The sequence below is a fragment of the Lytechinus variegatus genome, chromosome 12 (assembly GCF_018143015.1).
Source record: "Lytechinus variegatus isolate NC3 chromosome 12, Lvar_3.0, whole genome shotgun sequence".
Lineage (NCBI taxonomy): Eukaryota > Metazoa > Echinodermata > Echinoidea > Temnopleuroida > Toxopneustidae > Lytechinus > Lytechinus variegatus.
Window position 1 is genome coordinate 10,885,431 of NC_054751.1, and position 23,915 is coordinate 10,909,345.

The 23,915-nt window shown below is 37.7% G+C and overlaps 1 protein-coding gene and 1 long non-coding RNA gene across 4 annotated transcripts in view; one reads left to right on the forward strand and one right to left on the reverse strand.

Moving 5' to 3' along the window:
• The first annotated feature begins 2,464 nt into the window (after positions 1-2,464).
• LOC121425035 (lateral signaling target protein 2 homolog) overlaps positions 2,465-23,915 on the forward strand; it is a 59,265-nt gene continuing 37,814 nt past the window's right edge. The window contains exon 1 of one of the 2 annotated variants that reach the window (XM_041620977.1): positions 2,465-2,672. In XM_041620977.1, the coding sequence (XP_041476911.1) occupies positions 2,637-2,672 (36 nt within the window). In that variant the 5' untranslated portion in view covers positions 2,465-2,636. The remainder of the gene's footprint in view (positions 2,673-23,915) is intronic. The other variant, XM_041620975.1, reaches the window with a different exon arrangement.
• Positions 6,649-12,784, reverse strand: LOC121425036. Of its 2 annotated transcripts, XR_005971468.1 has the most exons (5): positions 12,632-12,784; positions 10,842-10,962; positions 9,879-10,101; positions 8,085-8,244; positions 6,649-7,564 (listed from the first exon to the last, which is right to left on the reverse strand). It is a non-coding gene; the product is annotated as an uncharacterized LOC121425036 (long non-coding RNA). The 2 variants fall into 2 exon arrangements; XR_005971467.1 differs by lacking the exon at positions 10,842-10,962 and having other exon boundaries at positions 12,632-12,782.

Below are 23,915 nucleotides of genomic sequence, written 5' to 3' on the forward strand. Positions count from 1 at the left end.
ATTCTCCACCTCCTCCTCGGCCTCCTTCTTCCTCTTCTCCTTCTTCTGCTCCTCATCAATTATGCGCGTTAATTTCCTGAAATAAGAGAGATGACCATCTCCTGTGAGCTGCTCTACAACATTCGCTATACGAGAGCCCCCTCCCCTATATAGGCTAGAACACGGCGCTAATTATGATTTTAAACATCCTCTGATGCCATTTATTGTGTTAAGCAATTCAGAATGTGCTATAAAAAAAGAGGAATTTTTCGTATAAGTTCCCATACACTTCAATAAAGTTTTCTATAAATAAAAGGTCAAACTTCAGGCTTTGTCAATAATACCATTCATGCAGCCACATTATCAGCAATTTGCGGGCCACTGCTTAATCCAAATAGGCCTACTACTGAGTAAATATTGATACACCTCTGTGGATACTAATTATGTACATTATTTTTTATTGCAAGTCATCCGATCATTAATATATATATCGCGTATGGGGAAAGGATAGATGAGAGAGACATACATGTATACACGTGGAGAAAGAGAAAGAGAGTGGAGGGTAGGTGAGATCTCACGGGCCCCAAAATCAATGCAATGGACATGCCGGAGGAAAAACGGTTGAAAACGAGGGAAAATATAAGTTTTTAGGTTAGATATGATCAAAATCATGATAACAGTTGACAATGAAGTATAAATTTGTAATGATGAAGTAACCTTTTACACTTAAAGCACCCGTCAAAAGCGAATTTATATTAATGCTTCCACCGACCAAACCTGGAACTATAGGGCGGTGCATGGAGGAAAATATAATTCAACACCTCAATATTTTATTCTAGTGAAAACTAAATTATTACTATAATTATGCCCCGATCTTCTCCATTATAATTTCATATCACTTAGGATAATGGATACCTGCATGGTGATATTCTTTGTTGTGTAACAATTAATTTGTTCAAGTTATAATAAGGTCTGTATTAACCGAATCAGGCGTGATTGAGTCATAATATCAAGAGTTGTTCAGTAATCACCTATTCAATAGGCCTGTGAATCTTCATGAATTGAGGTTGGCCTACTTTGGCTCAAATCTGATTTTGCATTACATCAAATAATCCTGTTTATCGAAGTTACTTTTTTTTCAAATATTTCTTATATCTTATACTCATTTATATGTTTATCTTTCTATTCAATCCATCTTCCATCTATCCATATTCATCTATCTATCTATCCATCCATCCATCCATCCATCCCTCCCTCTCTCTCTCTATCTATCTATCTATCTATCTATCCATCCATCCCTGGCTCCCTCCCATCCCTCCCTCCCTCCATCCATCCCTCCATCCATCCATACATCCATCCATCCCTCCCTCCCTCCCTCTCAGTCCCTCCCTCCCTCCATCCATCCATCCATCTATCTATCTATCTATTTATTTATCTGTCTGTCTGTCTGTCTATACTTATCTATTTATTTGTTTATTCATGATTTTTTTTTACTTTATACAATTATCTACTCAATTTTGGGGACGAGCATCGCCAGGATAGTTGTAAAAATTATTGATGGAATTGAGACAAAATGAACAAATAATGATCTACATTTGTTGGTTTCATTCTGATCGATTTATTTTGGTTCAGATTTATTTTTTAAAGCTATATTAAAGCCTTCGATCGCCCCACTCACTCCCATCCGCCGCCCACCTAACCGCCCAGCTAGCACAGACACATGTCCTGTGCCCACAAAGTCAGCCCCCAGTCCATCACGAAAGAGTAAAAATTAAGCCCCCTCAAATTCAATTTTCACATATCAGGGGGAGGGGATGGGGGATTTGTAATTGACCAACGTACAGTACTCCATTTTTTTTCATTGATTGAGTGTTCGAAGAAAGGACTTTTAATTAGGGCCTACTCTAGTCTGTGTTTATAAACAATGACCCCGATTAACACTCCCCACGCACGGCCGGTGCAGACAGATCTGGTACACCTCTACATTATGAAATTCATTTGACACCAGTTCGCCTCAATTGTCAGCTTCTAACATCATTTCGGAGAGCAAAGGGAATCATGATTTAATAATACTTAAAAAAACCCAAAACAATTCTAATGTTATCCGCAGACTAAAATATAATATATTTATCGTATACTTTCCAAATGGCTTCCCATGAAATTCGACAGGAAGATAATAAAAATGAAAAAGATCTACCAATATATAGCTGTAAATGGCGAAATATTCTTCTGTAGGTGGTTGAAATTTATTTGGGGGAATTGGCTAGATTCTTTCCGATTTTGTTGTGACGAGCCAGCTAGCTGCGCTCAGAGTTAGTTATCAATAGACAACTCTGGCTGCGCTGCGTGTATAATTGATTGGTACCGCGTAATACCGTACACACAAACACACATCATCTGCATCAAGGAGTCTGCATATCGCATGCATGCGCATGCAGAGATAGCTAGCAGCATAGCACTGCTAATAATTTCATTCACGAATACGGTACCGGTGTATACGGCCGGTGCTTGTGCTTGTAGTTGTACTTAGTGCGAGATCATTTTAGCTGAGCTAGCTTCGCAGACGACAAATCAGGATAAAATTACACCGTCCGAGCCTGGCCCAGGGAAAGAGATTTATTCGACTTGCGTATCTTTATTCTATTTGATGAATCAGGATGCTTGCTTTACGAAAATGGTTTTATAAACCCAAGGTAAGATAAATAATTTAATCAGATGTAATTTTGCTAAATCTGACTGAGCCTGAGGCTGAAGTCTGAGCTGACAAGTGAGCGGTGGCGTGACAAAATCTTGAGTGCCAATCCCGGGGGGCCACTTACAGTTACATTGACGAGTGGATACCATGCGCGACCAAAAAAACACGTAAAAAGGATGTCTTTTTCACGATAGGGCACGTTACGTACGTAACGTGATAAGGGTGTCAAAAACACAAAAATAATGAAAAAAGGGTATCTATTTCGCTAGGAAAATTACGTGTTTAGGGTCGAATTTGCGGGAATGATAAAACAAAATTAAAATGTTTTATAAAGGATGTCCTTTTTGCCCCAACACTTCGTGTTTAGAGTCCGATTTGCGCGAGGTGTAAAATGTGGGGTCGTACTAAACCAAATAAGGTAAAGCCGACGACCGAAGGACCCGTAACAATAAAACATTCCTGTACTTGTTTAGGGGTTCATTTCAGGGAATATTTGCCAAGAGTATCGTTTTGTTTCCAGTACTTGTTAAGGGTAGGGTTTCACACGTCAATACTTGTTAAGGGGTGCATTTTCGGAATATAGAAATTACGTGTTTAGGGTGCTTTTCGAGACCCCATGGTCGCGCATGGTATCCACTTGTGAATGGAAGTGGCCCCCCCGGGGTGCCAATGCAGCCAGTACTGTGCTGTACATCATCATGTGTTGTGACTGAGTTGTTGTTGGCAAACTAGTCAGTCTGTTTTGACTAGTGTTGCCTTGTTATTTTTGCTTTCCTTTTTTTTCAAAACGAATAATTTCTTTGTTGAGTGTGTTTGTGTCAATTGAATTGAACTCACCCAGTCAGCAAAGTATCTGGGGCCCAGATGGGCTACATGTGGGTTCATCTGGGCATACATATGGGCCCCATATGGGGCCTATATCGGCATATCCGGGCCCCATATGGGATATATGGGACCCATATGACATCTGCACCGTACATAACGTATGGGCCCCGTATGGGCCATGCGGGTTTTACGCGGGCTTAACATGGGCTGTCCATATGGGCCCCACATAGGCTGCGTAAGTGGGCCCCATATCGGCTGCATATATGGGCCCCATATGGGCTGCCCATATGGGGCCTATATCGGCATATCCGGGCCCCATATGGGATATATGGGACCCATATGACATCTGCACCGTACATAACGTATGGGCCCCGTATGGGCCATGCGGGTTTTACGCGGGCTTAACATGGGCTGTCCATATGGGCCCCACATAGGCTGCGTAAGTGGGCCCCATATCGGCTGCATATATGGGGCCCATATGGGCAGTCCATATGGGGCCTATATCGGCATATCTGGGCCCATATGGGATATATGGGACCCATATGACATTTGCACCGTACATAACGTATGGGCCCCGTATGGGCCATGTGGGTTTTACGCGTGCTTAACATGGGCTGTCCATATGGGCCCCACATAGGCTCCGTATGTGGGCCCCATGTCAGCTGCATATATGGGGCCCATATGGGCAGTCCATATGGGGCCTATATCGGCATATCTGGGCCCATATGGGATATATGGGACCCATATGACATCTGCACCGTACATAACATATGGGCCCCGTATGGGATATACGGGCCCGGATATGCCGATATAGGCCCCATATGGGCAACCCATATGGGGCCCATATCTGCAGTCCTTGTTAAGCCCACATAAAACCCACATAAAACATACATGGCCCATATGGGGCCCATATGAGCAGTCGATGTTTAGCCCACATAAAACCCACATAAAACATACATGGCCCATATGGGGCCCATATCAGCTGCATGTATGGGTCCCATATGGGCAACCCATATTAGCAGTCCATGTTAAGCCCACATAAAACCCACATAAAACATACATGGCCCATATGGGGCCCATATTAGCAGTCCATGTTAAGCCCACATAAAACATACATGGCCCATATGGGGTCCATATCAGCAGTCCATGTTAAACCCACATAAAACATACATGGCCCATATGGGACCCATATCAGCAGTCCATGTTAAGCCCACATGAAACTCGCATAGCCTATACAGTCCCCAAATGGACTGTATGGAGCAAAATATCTGTGGCACATGGAGTTGGAAGGGCTGCAGATATGGATTCTATACAACCATGCATGCAAATCGAATATCTGGAATGGAAATACATATCCAACATGTTAGCATTTTTCAAAATCATTCTTTTTTTTCTCTCTCTTTTTCTTTTAAATTAACCCAGAACAAATTTAAGATATTAAATCAACCTTTCAAAATGGACAGGAGTTCTATGCATCATGACTACATGTATCATCAATCCAGAGTATTATCTAGAGAATGAAACTACAGAGAGAGCTCAACATTACATTATTTTTAAAGGTTTATTATGGAATTAAAAAACACTAACATTAACAGTGAACATACAACAAAGATATGACTCCGTCTTCTATAAAAGGTAATTCCAGAGTACAACCCCTCTGACATATCATCTTATTACAAAAAAAAAAAGATTTAATAGATCGTATTGCTATATATTATGGTGCTCTCGGTAAGTTTTTAAAGTTCATATCTCAAGGCAAATTTCCCAACTTAACCTCTGTGACCCTTAACCTTAGACCTACACACTCTAAAATCCAATCAGATCGTCTTTCTTAGAATGATAAACATTGTCATCGAGCAGTCATTGGGCTTATCACAATAACAAAGCTAATATCTGGAATACCTGAATACCTGAAAAATGATGGGTTCGTTACAGCCAGCGATACCCATGGAATACAACATGAGAAAGACAGTTTTTAAATATTGCAAATACCATGTAAGCACACTTCTTTTCCTCACACAACTGTTGGATAATAAGAACTTTCAGCATATGAATACAAGTACAGAAGGTATCGTAAATACCTGCAGCATAAATTGGCAAACAAACAGCAATTAGGCACTTATCTAAAAATATTCTACAACTAAGATAAAAAAAAATACATGAAAGATATTAACTACAGGTTATACAAATTACTAAAACTTATGTGCATAGTTGAAAAGTTAGCATTGTAAAAGCTACAGATAACTAATAGTGGGACAACAGTGAAGTCAACACAACAATTTACTAAAACAAAAAAGGTTGTCGAGTATTATTCGCCATCAAGAAATAAAATCGACATACAAATTCCTGAGCACCAACTTAAATGAAAAAAACAAAAATTTGTTACTGTAAGTAACTGACCAGTTAACCCAGCATTCATAATTACCACATATGTGGTAATACTCAAGAACTAAAATAGAAAATGATGTAGAAAGTATTCTCATCTGTAAATTTTTGTAACTAAACTTCTTGGAGAAATGATGGTACCTAAAATTTATTTAAGGTACAATGTGCATAATATTTCTGCTGCCAAAGATGGCACAGGAAATATTTTTCAAAACAAAATCACAAGGTTGTCATGTATCCGCACAAAGTGTAGATTTCAGTGCATATGCCTAGTTTCCTGTAGTATTTCAAGTCGGAAAAGTTTGTGCAGCCATGTTTGAAAGAGTGCACTGCAGTTATCCCCAAAGAACATGCGTAGTTCACATTTAGCGATATGGTATCACAATTGAAGTGTATCACATCAGCGTACACAATGTTTCTCACAGCAAATGAAACTGCTGACGACCATTTTAACCTACTTCAGAAAAAAATAAAACACTTTTTGATGTCATAAAACAAAAACTTATAGCTGGTGGAATATTAACAAAGTACAGTCTACTCCCTATATGACGAGGCACTTGGGACTAAGCCAAGTACCACATTTCAACAAGGTAATTGACTTGCTATAATATACAGGACAGTGAACACATACATATACCTTTGCACGAATTGGATCCTGGAAAATCCCTTTGTTATAACGAAATTTATTCATGCTTGTACAACATGGGTAGACTGTACCACCTTATAGCCAATGTGTGCTGAAAACACGAATTCCTTAAAATATATATATACTTTTAGCTCCAAAATCTGTCTTACAATGAAAATAAGATCGAGCTGTGATGGAATTCTGGCAACATGAGTTGTTTAGCCTAATTTCATGAAATTTTTGGTAATAAAAATACCCTGTAAATATTGCAAAACAAATAGAGCAAGAATGGAATGGCAGTACTGTAATTTGTTGAAAATCATTTATCTCAGTTCTCAATAATTGCCCACTTAATTCTTTGGGCAAGAAGTGAAAATTTTTTTTCTTTTCCTTTTTTTGTTACTTGGCAAGTAATAGTTTACTCTCGAGTAAAATGTGAAGCACCGAAAATCATAGGCACTATTTTGTGGCAAGTACATTTTTTTTAGGCAAGTTTGAAAATTGTTATTTTTTTTTCTAAAAATAAGATTACACTAAAAGTAGGAGATGGACATGAACAAAAAGGTTTTGCCATTTCATGTTTTTTTTTTATTCAAATAGGAAAGGCACTTAAAAACATGCCCAGTCCAGATTTTACATACTCATAAAAGTAATAGTTAAAACATGTCTACCATTTTGGAGCAAAAGTTATGAAAACTGGATCAAAATAATTAGTTATGACATGGAAATATGTAAAATTTCAAAATGCCTGAAATTTTTTTAAATTTCTTATCCAATTATATCATTTTAGCTCCAATCTGTAGAGAAATTTATACTCTTTCTTTATAAACTTCATTTCTAAATCTTTGTTCAGTGGGAATCTGCTCCCACAATCTCCTCTTCTACAAGTAGCACATCTTCTACAGGTAGCACATCTTCTGCAATTTGCGGCTTCGCCAGCCTCCTGGCCAGCCGGTCTCCTTTGCGATCTCTCGCGTTCGTGAACCATCGTCCACACCATGACACAATGTCCTTGTCCGTCTTCTCTTTCATGCCACGGTTAGCACGGACACCCTCTATATTGACGAATAAAGATAAAAATCATCAATAAGAGGAACTACATAAGATATTTATTTCATAAAACAATACAGTAATAAATTAGGAGAGCTGCTCGCATGTGACGTCACTGAACCAAAAATTCAAATATTCATAGTTTTCTTATTTTGGGGGTGATTTTCTTCAAACCTTCACTAATATTTTTCTTTTCTTTTTCTACATTTATCAAAACCAGTGAAATTCAAAGGTGAGCTTCCCCTTTAAGACTGGAAGTACTGCCTTATTATGAAATCTTGTATCTTACTCCTTATAACGGGAGTAGGCTAATCTTCCAGCATAAACAATTTCATTGAATGTAATTCTCCATGTATCAAATAAATCTCTGAGAAGTTAAAATTCACAAGGAATAATAGAAATAATGAAGAATGTGGCAAAGTGAACTGAAAAGTAGTCATATATGAAAAAGAAAAAAAAAATGATTTCATGATGAAAATATAAAAGGATGAAAAAAACTCTTGGTTGAGAGCAAAGCAGACTTACTTTTGATAACGGAGTTGATGCTTTGCAGAGCCGCAAACGACTCCTTTCCCTTCGTCCCGATCATGTTAAATGTCTTACTGACATTGTGTCCCACAATGGATTTCAAAGTATTATTGACCACTATGGCTCCAGTACCTCCTACAAGGCTGATGATCCTGATCTGTAAGAGATAAAATAGAATTGTACTCTTGATTTTCGATCAGATGGTTCATTAGCACATTCATTAGCATTTGGTATTAAAAAAAATGCTTGATGCCTTTAACCCGCAATAAGACTGGGGGGGGGGGCATGGCAAAAAATTTGCACGATGGTAGTGTGCCATATAATAAAAAAGACTGAGCTGATTATTTTTCTGAAAGATATATCGATGTATTTTACACGAGGGTCAAAGCCAAAAATAAGGGACTGCGACAGGACGGAATTTGACAGAGTTTCATGCTCACAAAAATAAATATTTTAGCTGCCATTTACCCTCACTAATATGTGACTCTCACGTGAAAGTATCATTCTGCAAAAAAAAAAATTAAAATGCATTTTGTTTTCATGGCAACATTGAATTGTAGTCGCATGATGGGACGGAATGAAAATATCACTGGTTTTTTAAGATTCAAAGAGAATTCTATCAAAGTTGATAAGCAAGACTGACCATGTCAGGTGGTGTCTATTTGTTACTGTAGTGTCCCATAGATAACAATACGATAGATACGATTTAAAGACGATTTCCAGGGCACGTCAATTCCGTCCTGTCGCGCGATGGGACGGAAAAAATGTTCTATGTACAAAGTAAATGGAATTCTTTGGGAAGGTAAAAATGGACTTCAAAGAAAATAGTCATAAAAAATCGCGGCCACAGCTTCTTCCAATAAAAATTTATCGCAAAAAATGTCGAGGGGTGGGGGCCTTTTCGGCCCCCCCCAAGCCTATTAGGGTTAAAGTAGTGCCCTCCAATGTGAACCAGTTTTTGGAAATGGCATTGTTCAGCCAGTGAATGCGGCATGTTCAATTTTTGCTATTTGTGTGCCCTTACAAATCGGGCCGAAATACCGGAGCCGAATAGATCTATAGATGTCAACCCAGCCAAGGATATGCATACTTATGTGCGTCACCCTATATGTAGCCATATGTTCAAATATGGTGAAAAGTTACAGGTCAGAGCGATTTGAGGAAAGATACAGGGGCTACCAAAAAAAATTAATGTGAACAAATATGGCCCTCAAAAGTCAAACATTTTCCCACATAAGGGTGGTGTTGCATAAAACTTTTTCTAACCCGAGTTTTCTCGGGTTAAAAAACTCAGCTTATGTAGACCTATTTCTTAGGTTATTCAACCTGAGTTTTAAAACGCCCTAAAAATTTATTGCATTAATACTTTTGAAAACTCTGGTATGTTTTTATGCAATGGAAAAAACAGTAAAAAATCCAGAAAAATATTGTAACCGGAGTTTTTGGACTTTAACCGGAGTTTTCAGATTTTAACCGGAAAAAACTCCGGTTAGAAGTTTTATGCAACAGGGTGAAGGTGTTACCACTTCACCTGACTTTATTTTGAATACTACCGGTATTGAAATCCTCAGGATATTTCTTTGTACGAAATGTATACTTTTATGGGGACAAAGATGACTTTTTTCTCCAAAAATAACACCTTCATTCTGATAGGTGCATCAATTTTGGATTTTAGTGCAGTGCCGTAACACAAATGGGGCAAGTTTAAAAGGCATGGCCATATACTCTTATAGATGACAAAGGACAAAAAAAAAACACAAACAATTATGTTATGAAGAATATTTGGCTTACCAGTTTTTTGCGGGCAGCTCCAGAATTCTCCAGGAGTGTGTTAAGCTCCTGGAGATCCTCCGTGACTCACATGGCAAGCGTGGAAGATCCACAGCATCATTTTCTTCCGAGTCAGCTTGTACTGGCCCTGCCCCCGCCTGCCTCCTTGCAATTTCCAGGAGCAGCTGCTCATGACGGTCTAATTTTTGAAGTGCCGTTTCCAGTAGACCAAAAATCGTCTCATCTGAAATACACAAGAAAAAATGTATTTCATTGAGAGAAAAATGTACTAAATGTATTATGATTGACAAGCATAAAATAAAATGAAAAAAAAAAATTGTTTCAAATTCAGAAATGGTTCATTCAAACCTCATGCTATCATTGTATCTTTGAAGTAAAATATTTAGCAGTTTTATAAACTGATTTAAAACTGTAGACTGCTTCAGCACGATATCAGACATGAAATGGATTAAATTGATTATCAACCGTTTACGTTTATGATGTATTCACATATTTGTTTATTTTTTCTCCAAAAAATATGGATAATAGTCCATTCAATACTGTAAGTACACATTTTCTAATATGTGAAATGAATATAAAGCTCACATATGCATTACACAAGAATAGCCAATCAGTGCATAGAAGGTAAATAACGGTTATTTTCAAATTGGAATGAAGTTCAATGGATCCTTGAACGTTTATTTGAACCGCTTTTCTTGATATTTCAAGCTTTTATGAACAGGTTATCTCAAATGAACAGCAACTATCTTTGTAATTATTATTATGCTTCAATATTTCCTATTACAGAGATTTTGCATGATGTATGGACATAAAATATGTTCTTACAACCTTGAGCACATTCTTCATATATGACACATATAATCAATCCAAAGGCATTCATAAAATATACTTAGCGGCATCTCTGTATTCACACAATATGTCCAGAGTGGACAATCTATAAAACCATGGAAACACAGAACTCACTTGAAGCACTTGAGCTTTCTTGGGGTGTCTCTGCAGATTGCCGCTGAATGGGCCTCGAACTTTGGTGATGTGTCACGTTAGGCCTACAGTTTGTAGATGTCGTTGGGGTGGGCCATGTGCTCTCTTGTGGAAAAATTATCAAAACAATAAGTCAATAGCAGTCATTGCATGAAATATATGAAGAGCTTGTTTCCAAAAGGGACTAAATCCAGTCTGTGGATTCTAAACATCTTAAAGCTCATGTATAGTATTGGGAGAACATATTTTTTGTTTTACTTCCATAGCAGAATAATATGAATTAATACCTCAAATAACCTCTGTGTTCAAAATTATTTGTTATAAAATCCACTCTGAGACCTGAATTTAGCAACAAAACTGTGTAAATCGATTTGTTTCTGGGCCGTGCCTAAACAGGATCACACTGGGGAGAGTGCAATGTGCAGTGGTTTGTGTGCAAAGTATATGCTATTGATACACAGACTGATACACACAGTATGCCCACACGCCATACCAGTCAGCAGTGGTGTGGCATGCCCAGAGTTCTGGGGTGAGAGTGAAGGAAGTATGGCCTCATTTTGATGAATATCTCCCCATGTTTATGCTAACTATAACATATCATGAATAGACATGCATGGCACATAGTTATATTACTTGCCCATGTATTGATATGTTATTGGGACAATATTAGGACAAGTTGAGTAAGTTTTTGAAAAATGCAATTTTCTCTACAACAACTATACTTGGGCTTTAACTTTAACAATGTTCCCTTCGGATATATATTCTGATTTTTGCACACAGGCTGTAGATATTGATCTAAGATCTTGAAATAAAATTTGAATAATTTTGATTAATTTTTAAGAATTTTATAAATATTCTTGGATTTAGTCCCTTTTGGAATGAAATATTTGAACGGACTGAAAATCAAATTTTTGGCGAAAAAAAAAAATTCTTCAAAATTCATAATTTTTAGTTTTATTTTATTCATACACGTTCAGAATAACATTTAAACACATTTTTTCATAAAATCTTACATTTCTGTCAGTCTGAAGGTTTTTTCTCTCCAAATTCACCAAAAAAATGTGATATTTTTTTGAAATAAGAAAAATAATTTTTTTCTCCAGACACCCTACTACCAGTACCATGACATGACTACACTTGTACCGTCACTTGAGTCAAGACAACACAATCACGAACACACAGGTAGCTTAGTACCCACAATGCACCGTCAACATCAAAAGGCATGCGCCTGTCACATTCATGCCAGTAGCCTCTACTACTAGTACTACCCTAATTTAAGGAACTTTGTGATCAATATTTTGATTGAAAGTGAAAATACACAACATAACAAAGCGGGCTTTATCCTGGAATAAGTCTCCAGTTCATTCACTCCCGTTCATTTTACTGATTTAGTCAGTGGCGGAGACATCGTTCCACGCCATTGTTGTTTGACTTAACTTAGTTTGTATGTAACTAGTTACAACCGTGGACTCGCATACAGACACAAGAGAGGAGATAAAATTCGAGATATATTATAGCCACAAAGCACAAATATTAACAATTATTTTAGCTATTTAATGCACAAAATTTGAGCAAATCTAAAAGACGGACATCGGACCCCCCATACGGTCATCGGACCCCCATACATAGCATCTAACTAGACCTGTCCATGTCATTTGGCCTGCCGACCGTATAAAACAAAATTGAATGCTACAACCTCTTATAATGCATCAACAAAGAATTTTTCTTAAATATTCATGGCTGATCAAAAACTACAAAGAGCTTTAAATTACCTGATTGATCTGCAAAGAGCTATCGAGGAATACGAGCGCAGAAAGATGAATTGGAACAGGCAATTTCGTGAGTGAGAGGTGACAACGTTTGAATCAGGTAAAATGGCCGCGTGAGTGTATAGTACCATGCGGTACGCACGTGCGCGGGTGTGCGGCATATGGCGTCAGCTAGCTAGCTAGCTAGCTCATGCCTCGGCGCGCGGCTAGCGATAGATTGTTCTGACGTACGGCATGCAGGCATATTCGAGCATTTAACGGCAGGGCGCGCGACAGGGGGGGGGGGGGGGGGGGGGGGGTACAATGAGGGGGCCGGTAGGTGGATGGAGAGTATCAAAGTATAAGCAGGCCCGTAATAAGGATTTTACCGGGGGGGGGGGAGGTTTACAATCTGCCAAAATTGACCTTTTTTTAAGGAAATGATGTTTCGAGCGCGAAGCGCCAGCCCATTGAATATAATTTACTTTTGAGACGGTAGGGGCCTATTTAAGGCGCGAATGTTGTTTTATTATTATTATTATTCTCTTCTAAATGGTGACTATATCCTCTCCCTTTAATCAAAAATGGATTGCGAGCGCGAGCGAAAATTTTACTTTTGTCAATGGGCTTTTTCTAAGAAAACTTTACGAGTGCGAAGCGCGAGCCGAAAATTTTGGCTTATAACAAAACGGTGACGATCCTCTCCCTTTTATCAAAAATAAATTGCGAGCGCGAAGCGCGAGCAAAAAAGTTTTCGTATAGTGACATGAAAGCAGGGCTTTCCCACATTTTGCCCCATATTTCTTTGTTTTAATTTTCACAGGCTGATGATCATCTCCCTTTAAAAAAATGAGAGCGCGTAGCGAAAAAGAATAATAATAAATAAAAAATTAAAATGCGCAGCAAAGCTGGACCTCTGATAGACCTACTTTGTTTTTGTTTTCAAACTCTAGCTCGTGAACGTAAATGAGTGATGGCCTTCTTTACCCCTCAGACGGAAAGACCTGAAAGCAGGCAAATTAAGTGTCAAAGTTTTGCAACAAGGCCGTATACTATTTCTATATCATCACCTTCTTAAAAATAAAATTTGCTAGCAAAGCGCGAGCTGAAGAAGTTTAATGTATAGGACTGAAACTATACTGTATGTATCTAAGTTTGGTTCTTGCATTTCTGCCAAAAAGTGGCGTGGGGTCACCTTTTTTCATTTTTAATGTTATCTTTTTTTTTTTTTTTGGTCGGACCTCTGCTCGCTCGGTGGGGGGGCGGGGGTCCCTCGAACCCCCGAACCCCCCCCCATAGTTACGGGCCTGACATGCAGGGAGGGAAAAGGAAATTGTATATTTCTGTATATTATGTCGATTCTATGTCATGCCGACAATCTGACTTTCCTGAAAGGACCCCAAAAAACAAAAAAAATAAATAAATAAAATAATTATAATAATTAAGTAAATAAATAAAAAATGAATCTGAATCTGAAACAGGAGGGGGGGGGGTAATAGGCCTATATACCCCTATAATCTTGGTAGGGAGGGAGAGAGAAAAGGAGAGTAAAAAAAGGAAATAACAGAATAAAGCAAGGAGAGAGAGAGAGAAAAAAAAAAACATACAAACTTATACAGGGGCATATATCGGTCTGAAAATTGGGGGAGGGGGTGAAAATGTATTAGACACTGGGGGAGGTGCGGCAATAATATGATGGGGCCTAAATTGATATTTACCCAGAAAGAGACCACATGGGGCCCATATGGTTTTTGCCATGCGGGTTCTAAATGGGTCAACCCATATGGGGCCCATGTGGAATGTGAATGGGTTAAAAGAACTATTAGCAATGCCACATTGCCCATATATATCCCATATGAATCCCATATGTTTTTTGTCATGCGGGTTCGAAGTGGGTCAGCCCATATGGGGCCCATGTGGAATGTAAGTGGGTTAAAAGAACCATTTAAGTTGCCATATTGCCCATATAAATCCCATATGGGGCCCATATGGCTTTTGCCATGCGGGTTCTAAGTGGGTCAGCCCATATGGGCCCCATGTGGAATGTAAGTGGGTTAAAAGAACCATTAACGATGCCACATTGCCCATATGGATCCCATATGGGGCCCATATAGCTTTTGCCATGCGGGTTCGAAGTGGGTCAGCCCATATGGGCCCCATGTGGAATGTAAGTGGGTTAAAAGAACCATTAACGATGCCACATTGCCCATATGGATCCCATATGGGGCCCATATAGCTTTTGCCATGCGGGTTCGAAGTGGGTCAGCCCATATGGGCCCCATGTGGAATGTAAGTGGGTTAAAAGAACCATTAACGATGCCACATTGCCCATATGAATCCCATATGGGGCCCATATAGCTTTTGCCATGCGGGTTCGAAGTGGGATACGGGGCCCATGTGGAATGTAAGTGGGTTAAAAAGAACCATTAACGATGCCACATTGCCCATATGGATCCCATATGGGGCCCATATGGCTTTTGCCACGCGGGTTCTAAGTGGGTCAGCCCATATGGGCCCCATGTGGAATGTAAGTGGGTTAAAAGAACCATTAACGATGCCACATTGCCCATATGGATCCCATATGGGGCCCATATGGCTTTTGCCACGCGGGTTCTAAGTGGGTCAGCCCATATGGGCCCCATGTGGAATGTAAGTGGGTTAAAAGAACCATTAACGATGCCACATTGCCCATATGGATCCCATATGGGGCCCATATAGCTTTTGCCATGCGGGTTCGAAGTGGGTCAGCCCATATGGGCCCAATGTGGAATGTAAGTGGGTTAAAGAACCATTAACGATGCCACATTGCCCATATGGATCCCATATGGGGCCCATATAGCTTTTGCCATGCGGGTTCGAAGTGGGTCAGCCTATATGGGCCCCATGTGGAATGTAAGTGGGTTAAAAGAACCATTAACGATGCCACATTGCCCATATGGATCCCATATGGGGCCCATATAGCTTTTGCCATGCGGGTTCGAAGTGGGTCAGCCCATATGGGGCCCATGTGGAATGTAAGTGGGTTAAAAGAACCATTAACGATGCCACATTGCCCATATGGATCCCATATGGGGCCCATATGGCTTTTGCCACGCGGGTTCTAAGTGGGTCAGCCCATATGGGCCCCATGTGGAATGTAAGTGGGTTAAAAGAACCATTAACGATGCCACATTGCCCATATGGATCCCATATGGGGCCCATATGGCTTTTGCCACGTGGGTTCTAAGTGGGTCAGCCCATATGGGCCCCATGTGGAATGTAAGTGGGTTAAAAGAACCATTAACGATGCCACATTGCCCATATATATCCCATATGGGGCCTATATGTTTTTTTCCACGCGGGTTCTAAGTGGGCCAGCCCATATGGGGCCCATATTGGTCATATGGGCCCCATATTGCCCACTTGAAATCCATATGGGGCCCATATGGGCCCAGATACTTTGCTGACTGGGCAATCTCGAAAATTGAGTGAAAGTGAAGCTGTACTGGACGTGTGGTGTGGGCTGTGGCCTCGCCAGTGCCAGTGGTTGCGTTTGGGAATTTACAAAAAAGAAGTTGATATAGTTGTTATCTTGGGTTTTGAGGCACTTACCATTCATTACGCCTATTTAAATCATTCTTTATTTGGGGGTTATGATGCAAAATTGGTCAGCATTGTCGACCAATCATGGCTTTAATATCGTGAAAGGCGGCTCATCACAATCGTCAAATTCTAGACTAGAGGTTAGTACATGTAATACGTGTGAGTGGACTAGACCTATACTTACTAGATCTATTTAAGTTTGCATTAGGGCCTAGCCAAAATGACAGGATTGGGGAGTAACTTTACAATCCAATGTCTTCATCATGTTCATTGGGTACAGCATTTATGTACATACTATAGTGTAGTGTACTGTTAGAACGCGAACAAGACATCACACACACGAGCAATTCATGACATTGGATTCTCGAGTCAAGGTAAGCCAGGATTGATTTTTTAGGTGTAACATGCCTACCTTTTTGCGTCTTAATTGTTATTTAGTTTTGGATAAATAAAAGCCTTGACTTTGGTTTCCCTCCGTGGGCTGATCGTTACTACTCTCATCCTAGACTTGGTCTTATTATACATGTTACAAATTCAGCCCTGAACTATGTAAAATCCTAATTGAATTTGTGAGAATGCCACCAATTAAATAGATCCCTATTGAAAAAAAGGTGAGCCACGACAATAGACTCTTCCTCACCAATGTTCAATATTTTGTACTCTTTTATAATATGTGGAATTGACCTAATGATTAATTGCGTTTTATGAATTGTTATGTAAATGTGTATACTATGATATTAGCGAATTTACTTGATAGAGATAGAGGCTCAAGTACATTATCTTCCTTTCCCATTTTCAGCTTAGTCACCATAGCTATTATTTAAAAGAGGGAATTGCCAGAATGCAAAGAAAAATATGTGAGTTTTTAAATGGGGACAAGAGTTGAAATTTACATTACTTTAATTTTAAATACAAAATATGTCAGTTTGAAGCAACATTCATTGTAGACTGAAGACTTCAGTCTCTATCTGTTGCTATGTTTCACTGAGACTGATACCCTTTTTAGACAGGCTAAATTTCCTTAACCCCGTACTATTGGTGGGGCTAAATGGCAATTTAGCCCCACCTATAGTACGGGGTTAAGCTTAGCCCACCTTCGTTTTACACAGCGTTTTTGCAAAGTGGGCTAACCCCACCTATAGTACGGGATTATTTGGCCCTGCAAAAAAGCAGGGTTATCCCACCGATTGCGGTGCTAAGAGCAATAGTACGGGGTTAAGATCGCATGTGTAAAACGAAAGTGGGCTAAGCTTAACCCCGTACTATAGGTGGGGCTAAATAGCAATTTAGCCCCACCTATAGTACGGGGTTAAGGAAATTTTAGCGTGTAAAAAGTGTACGAGTGAAGTACTTGTACTACGAATGATCGACAAAAACCACTAGTCCGGGGTTAGCGAGTTTCATGTGTAAAAAGCAAGCATTCCTTATCCGGGGTTAGCAATAACAATTTGGCATGTGTGAAAAGGAAGAAAAATAGTACGGGGTTAAGGATAGTACGGGGTTAGCGATAGTCCGGGGTTAAGAAAGTCCTGTGTAAAAAGGGACTGAGTTATTGTCATTTCCTACAAGTAAGCAATTTTAAAAGAATTTTCAAAAACATTTCTATGTCTCCTCTATTTCATATAATTGGGTATTTTCTCAGAGTTTACCAAGTTGAAACATCATCATCATGCAAGTGGGGCTGGGGAGAGAGGGTTTCTTTTTCTTTGTATTGTATTAAGCGCCGCTTTACCGATGGCGGCGCCAAACATTGAAATCTTAAAGGAAACCAAAACCCAAGAAGAGAAGCTTATTGGAAAGCAACTAAAAAAAAGTTTCATCAACATCAGTTAAGAAATGTTATGGACATTTAAAGTCTTGTACTTTCTATGGAGATCCTCAATTGGCAAACATGCTTCAGAATGGCTAATTTTGTGGACAACTCTTCATTTGTTTTGTACACAAATTTTTAGATTTTACCCTTTGTGTTACATATTTCACATTATCTCCTCCTGACCTTGACATGGTGTGAATTATACATGTATTTTCCCATGACATATGTTGTGCTCAGAAGGAGGCAAGATGCAATTAGAAAGATGAGGAAAATCTGAAAATTTGTGTACAAAACAAATGGAGATTTGTCCACAAAATCAGCAATGAAGCACGTCTGTCAATTTGAGGATCCCCATAGAAAGTACAACATATAAACTTTAATATTGCATAACCGATTTTGATGAAACTGTTTTTAAATTGGTCCTCTCATTTTATTTTTTCCAACATTTGCTTCTCTTCTTGAGTTTTGGTTTCCTTTAACCAGAGGTTAAATTTTTGAAATGTCATAACATTGAAACTACAATGTATGTGATATGGACCTAGTACACGTACTTGTAGTTCATAAAACTTGGACATAAGGCACATGTAATGAAGTATTACTGACTGAGTTTTAGGTCACATGACCAAGGTCAAAGGTCAATTATTAGGGTAAATAAAAAATCTTTTAAAAGGTATTTTGAAAGTACATTCATGAAACTTGGACATGAGGATGATCAGCTGTACATGTACTACTGAGCATTCTGACTGAGTTTCAGGTCACATGACCAAGGTCAAAGGTCATTTAGAGTCAATGACCATTTACAATGTTCAGTGTAGGTCAAAGAACGTTGGCCATGTTGTGGGTATTTTTTGAATTGGCATCATACATGTAGCCTAACTTCGAAAGTAACTTTGACATGTACGTACATGTAGTTCATGAAATGTGGACATGTAAAGGGGAATCAAGTATTGATGATAGTCTTGCACAAGTCTTAAGTCATATGATCAAGGTCAAAAGTAATTTATGATCAATGAACATACATGTACTGTAGTATTTTATTATCATATGAATGGTGTTTATTGTGAATACCTGTATGTTATCGAATTCAGCACTGCTGCTATATATTTGAATCAGGTAATGTAAATGCAGGTAGGACTGCCAGAGGCTTTCCACTTGTTGTCTGACCATACATGTAGCTGAGAGGCTTGAGGTCAACAAAGGTTTTTGATCCATGGACCTCTCAGTCTCAGTTTTCACTTCTCTGAACATGAACATAAATCAAAACTTACAGTACAATGTACATGTATATCTTCAGATTGCTTGATGACATGTACAATTTAGGCACTCAAAAGTAAACTACAGGTACATGTACATGTTGAATTGAATCATTCATTCATTCTAGATCTTTTACTATTAAATATTGTCAAATAGTGACAATACGGTGCATTGAAAAGTATATTGTATCGCTGTGTAGTTACAAGGCCTAGTGATCTATGTACAGGTATGATGTCATTATTGGTAAAATTCCACTTCTTACCAATGTTGACACAGTAGTTTTCTCTGTGAGAGCGAGAGGTCATGTTTCTAGGACAAGAATTTGGCATGGATGCAGACTTTTATGAGCTTCCTTTTCCTCCTTCTTGGGCCATAAATATGCAGTCTTAGCAATTTTGGTCATTGGTTTTATCCTTTATTAAAGGACAAGTCCACAACAACAAAAACTTGATTTGAATAAAAAGAGAAAAATTCAAGCATAACACTAAAAATTTCATCAAAATCGGATGTAAAATAAGAAAGCTATGACATTTTAAAGTTTCGCTTATTTTCAACAAAATAATTATATGAATGAGCCAGTTACATCAAAATGAAAGAGTTGATGACATCACTCACTCACTATTTCTTTTGTATTTTATTATATGAAATGTGAAATATTTTTATTTTCTCATTGTCATGTGAAATGAAGTTTCATTCCTCCCTGAACACATGGGATTCCAATATTTTAACATTTTGTGCTTCAGGCAAGGAGGTCCTAATGGTCAAATTCGTAAAAATTGGAATATTGTATAATTCAAACAATACAAATCAAAAGAAATAGTGAATGAGTGACATCATCGACTCTCTCATTTTGGATGTTACTGGCTCGTTCATATAACTATTTTGTTGAAAATAAGCGAAAGTTTGAAATGTCATATCTTATTTTACATCCGATTTTGATGAAATTTTCAGCATTGTGCTTGTCTGATTTTTCTCTATTGATTCAAATCAACATTTTTCTGAGGTGGACTTGACCTTTAAAGAATTATGTTTTTTATTAACCATAGACCCTACATTGTAGTTGTGACACTTAAGTTAAATATACAGATGTACATGTAGGTGTGCATAGTGTATTCTGGTATGGCTGGGTAAAAGGTGCCAGCAAATAAATTTCAATCTTGATTTTTGTACTTTATGACTGATGATCATGTCATGGAATGCTATTCAGTTGAATTTATCGTTTGTCATCTTTTAAAATAAAAATAATGATACACGGTATGCCAATTTTCTCATATTGGCATGAATTTAATTTACATGTAGATGACCTACATTCTGATGTCTTTGCCAATTAAATTCCTACTTGTAATCATTAGTATTTTTATTGAAGTAAATCATTTGATAAAAATGATTCAGCTTTTGATAAGTCTATAATTCTTCCAACACAATGTTTTTGACAGTAAATGAACCTGTCATTGCTCAAGGATTGAAAAGCATATTTTTGATAAAGTTTAATAATACTTGTACTTGTATAGTACATCTTGATGAAAAGATTGCTTCAGGTTTGATTTCAGCAAGCATACAATATTTATTCTTCAAAATGACATCACAATACAGGTGTGTGTGAGTAAATTGTAGATCAGTAGACAAGATACTGTATAATTTGTGTAACAAATTTTCGGCATTACTCCTATTTGTTTAAGATCAGTATGCTCGATCTGTAATGAAAATCATAAGATCAGTATGCTCGATCTGTATGAAAATCATAAATCATATTTAAGTCAGAAAAAATTGGAACCAGTGGGATTCGAACCTGCCATCTACTGCTTCCCGGGCAGCGACTCAACCACCAGGTTATTTGGTGGTTAATGTGGTGGTTTGGTGGTTAATTAATTTGTTAAACAAATTATAATTTCCTCCTATAAAAGCCTCTTAATTTTAATACAAAATACTGTATGTTTGTATTTATGTGTAACAGTCAAAAACTTGAAAGTTAAGGCCAATATGTTTAATAATATAATTAAGCAACAAAGTCTCATACTTCATCATGGTGATTTAAAATTGTCACTACACATTTATCAGTTAATTTTTATACAGTGTTAGCGACATTGTATGGTACAATGTACATACATGTATTTTAATTACAGACATTTTTTCCCCTTTAAAAAATTGTTTCTGGTTTAATAATGAGCATCATTGGTGCTGGGATCAGTATACATGTACATGTAAATTATCATCATTATTTTTTATCTTAGTATCAATGGTGATACGTATCATGTACATGTTATTTATGTAGTCATACACGAAAGAGGTTAAAACTACAAATCTGGAAAGAAAAAAAAGAGAGAGAATATTGATGGTTTCTTGGATGGCAAGGCTGTGGTTCAAGGAAAAGGAGATAGATTTTTTACTGTATCAGCAATATTCCATGAGTCAGAGGAACTGTGTTTCCGCAGAGTACCCCTTTATCAGCCAGCTTTTGCCAAGACCTACATGTAAAGCCAAGGTTAAAAAAAAATAATCGGGGTAATAAAACTAAAACTTAAAGTAATTGAATCAAGTTTGTAATGTTGTATATAAAGGCCTACATGTATCTACATGTACATGTAGTATGCACATGTACAGTATGTCTGAAGTTATTTCAATTTTATTTTGCATACAGATGTACATGTATTGCTTTGATATTCAACAAATCAATTATTTAAAGAAATTTGGCATACATAATTATTGCATGGTTACCAAAGGTACATACATGTAACTTGCTGAGTGCCGACAGTTAAAAAAAAGTTATAGTTGAATCCTGCACAGTTTCAGATTTGCATCAGAAACTAAAAGCGGACTACACTGTACATACATGTACACCTGTCTCATGAATGTGATAGCTACATGTACATTTTACTGTATTTTAGTTTGCACAATGCTCATGTACATTGATGTTGTGCTAACCAAACTATGTGCAATGTATGTATACTGTAGAGATGCTACAGAAATTTACAATGTACTGTAGGCCTACTTGTTCATCATGGGGCATACATGTACATGTAGTTCTGTACCTGTAGTAAAGTGTGCAATACAAGCCCACATTTGAGAATAGGTGCACCACCCAGCCTTGAGCAGCTAGGTTTTCATTAATATTAAAGCACAATGCTTGAGTATTCCACACCTCCATGAATGTTTATCCTTTATTATGGATTCATAAAGCCCACCGCTACCTGGCTTTGTAATTACATGGTTCGTTGCCTGCGGAGGCTGTTGGACTTGCTTCATATTGAAATTTGTGCTAGACCCTACAATGTAGTAATGTAATACATCATACATGTAATGTAATTGCATTTTGAGATGAAATTCATTTGAATTGGAATTGTTTATGATCATTTATGGGTCAGCTACTCCAATGTTACATTAATTATTCAATATTCAGATACTCAGATAAGCTGTTGCATCATACATGTACAATCCTCGTGTACAGGGACTTGCACATGATAGTTGATACATGTACATTTGTTTAGTTATATTTTCAATTTATTTTTACATTTCCAATATATTTTTTTCTGAAATAAGTTTGAAATTATATCGATGGAGTAAAATTGAACTAGCAAAACAAAAAAATTTCAGATGAAGAAAACAGTTTTTTTTATCTGATAATCAAACTTTTAATCATAGGGTTTCACTTCTTTGATTTGATAAAATTCAAATTGTGTCATTTTCATACTGGAGTATTATGCACATACAATATGGCCCTGAGCTACTGAACACATTTTTACAATGTCATCTGGTAATCTCTACTAAATGAGGGATTGTTCAGTCTGTCACCTTGTTGATTATCTCGCTAATCTGTGTGGACTCTATTTGACATACATGACAAGATAATATGGATTAAACTACTTTGATTATTAAATATAGCTACGTTTTGAATCATTGCACTGTGTAAGAATTTGTTGACCAGTCGACAGTTATTTGGTAATTAAAACTTGCACTATCCAGAGGTCATATTAAATTCTCTGACTATTAAAATTGTATATGGATGCCATTTTAAATTAAAGTTATATTGAAGTTATATTGTTAGTTTATGAATACTTATCTTTTTTCTATACCCCTGTAGGTAATAGGCTTTTACTTGCATGTTGATACATGTACATCTACATAATGTACAAGGGAAGGCAAGTAATTATAGCGCAATTATGGTAAAAATACATGTACATGTATAACGTAACAAGTTGAAGAAAAAAGATATCAACACAATTACACAAATGATGGATGGATGAATATGATCCCCTTTGTGGCCTCCTCCCATGTGCATAAAGTTCCTTCACTTAATAGTGAACTTGGCTTCAGTCAATTGCAGAATGTTAAAAAACTTAAAATATCACATGTAAGTGTGCATAACTGTTTTATGACCCTTGTAAAGGATGGGATTGACTTTTAAATCTCCCCGTCTCAGTTGTTATTATTGGGATGATGTTTTTTCCTGTACTCTTCACATGAAGGCTGAGCATGTGTAAATGTACAGTGCAGAAAAGTGCAGATTTGCAGACTAGAGACGATTTGTAAATTATGAATGGCCACTGAATATTTCATTGAGAAAGGTCTGGCGAAGACAACAGGAGATAATACAGTGCCTTTGGTCATGCCGGACTTTGATCGGCTCAGTACACACACGCAGACACACATAACAGAGGGAAA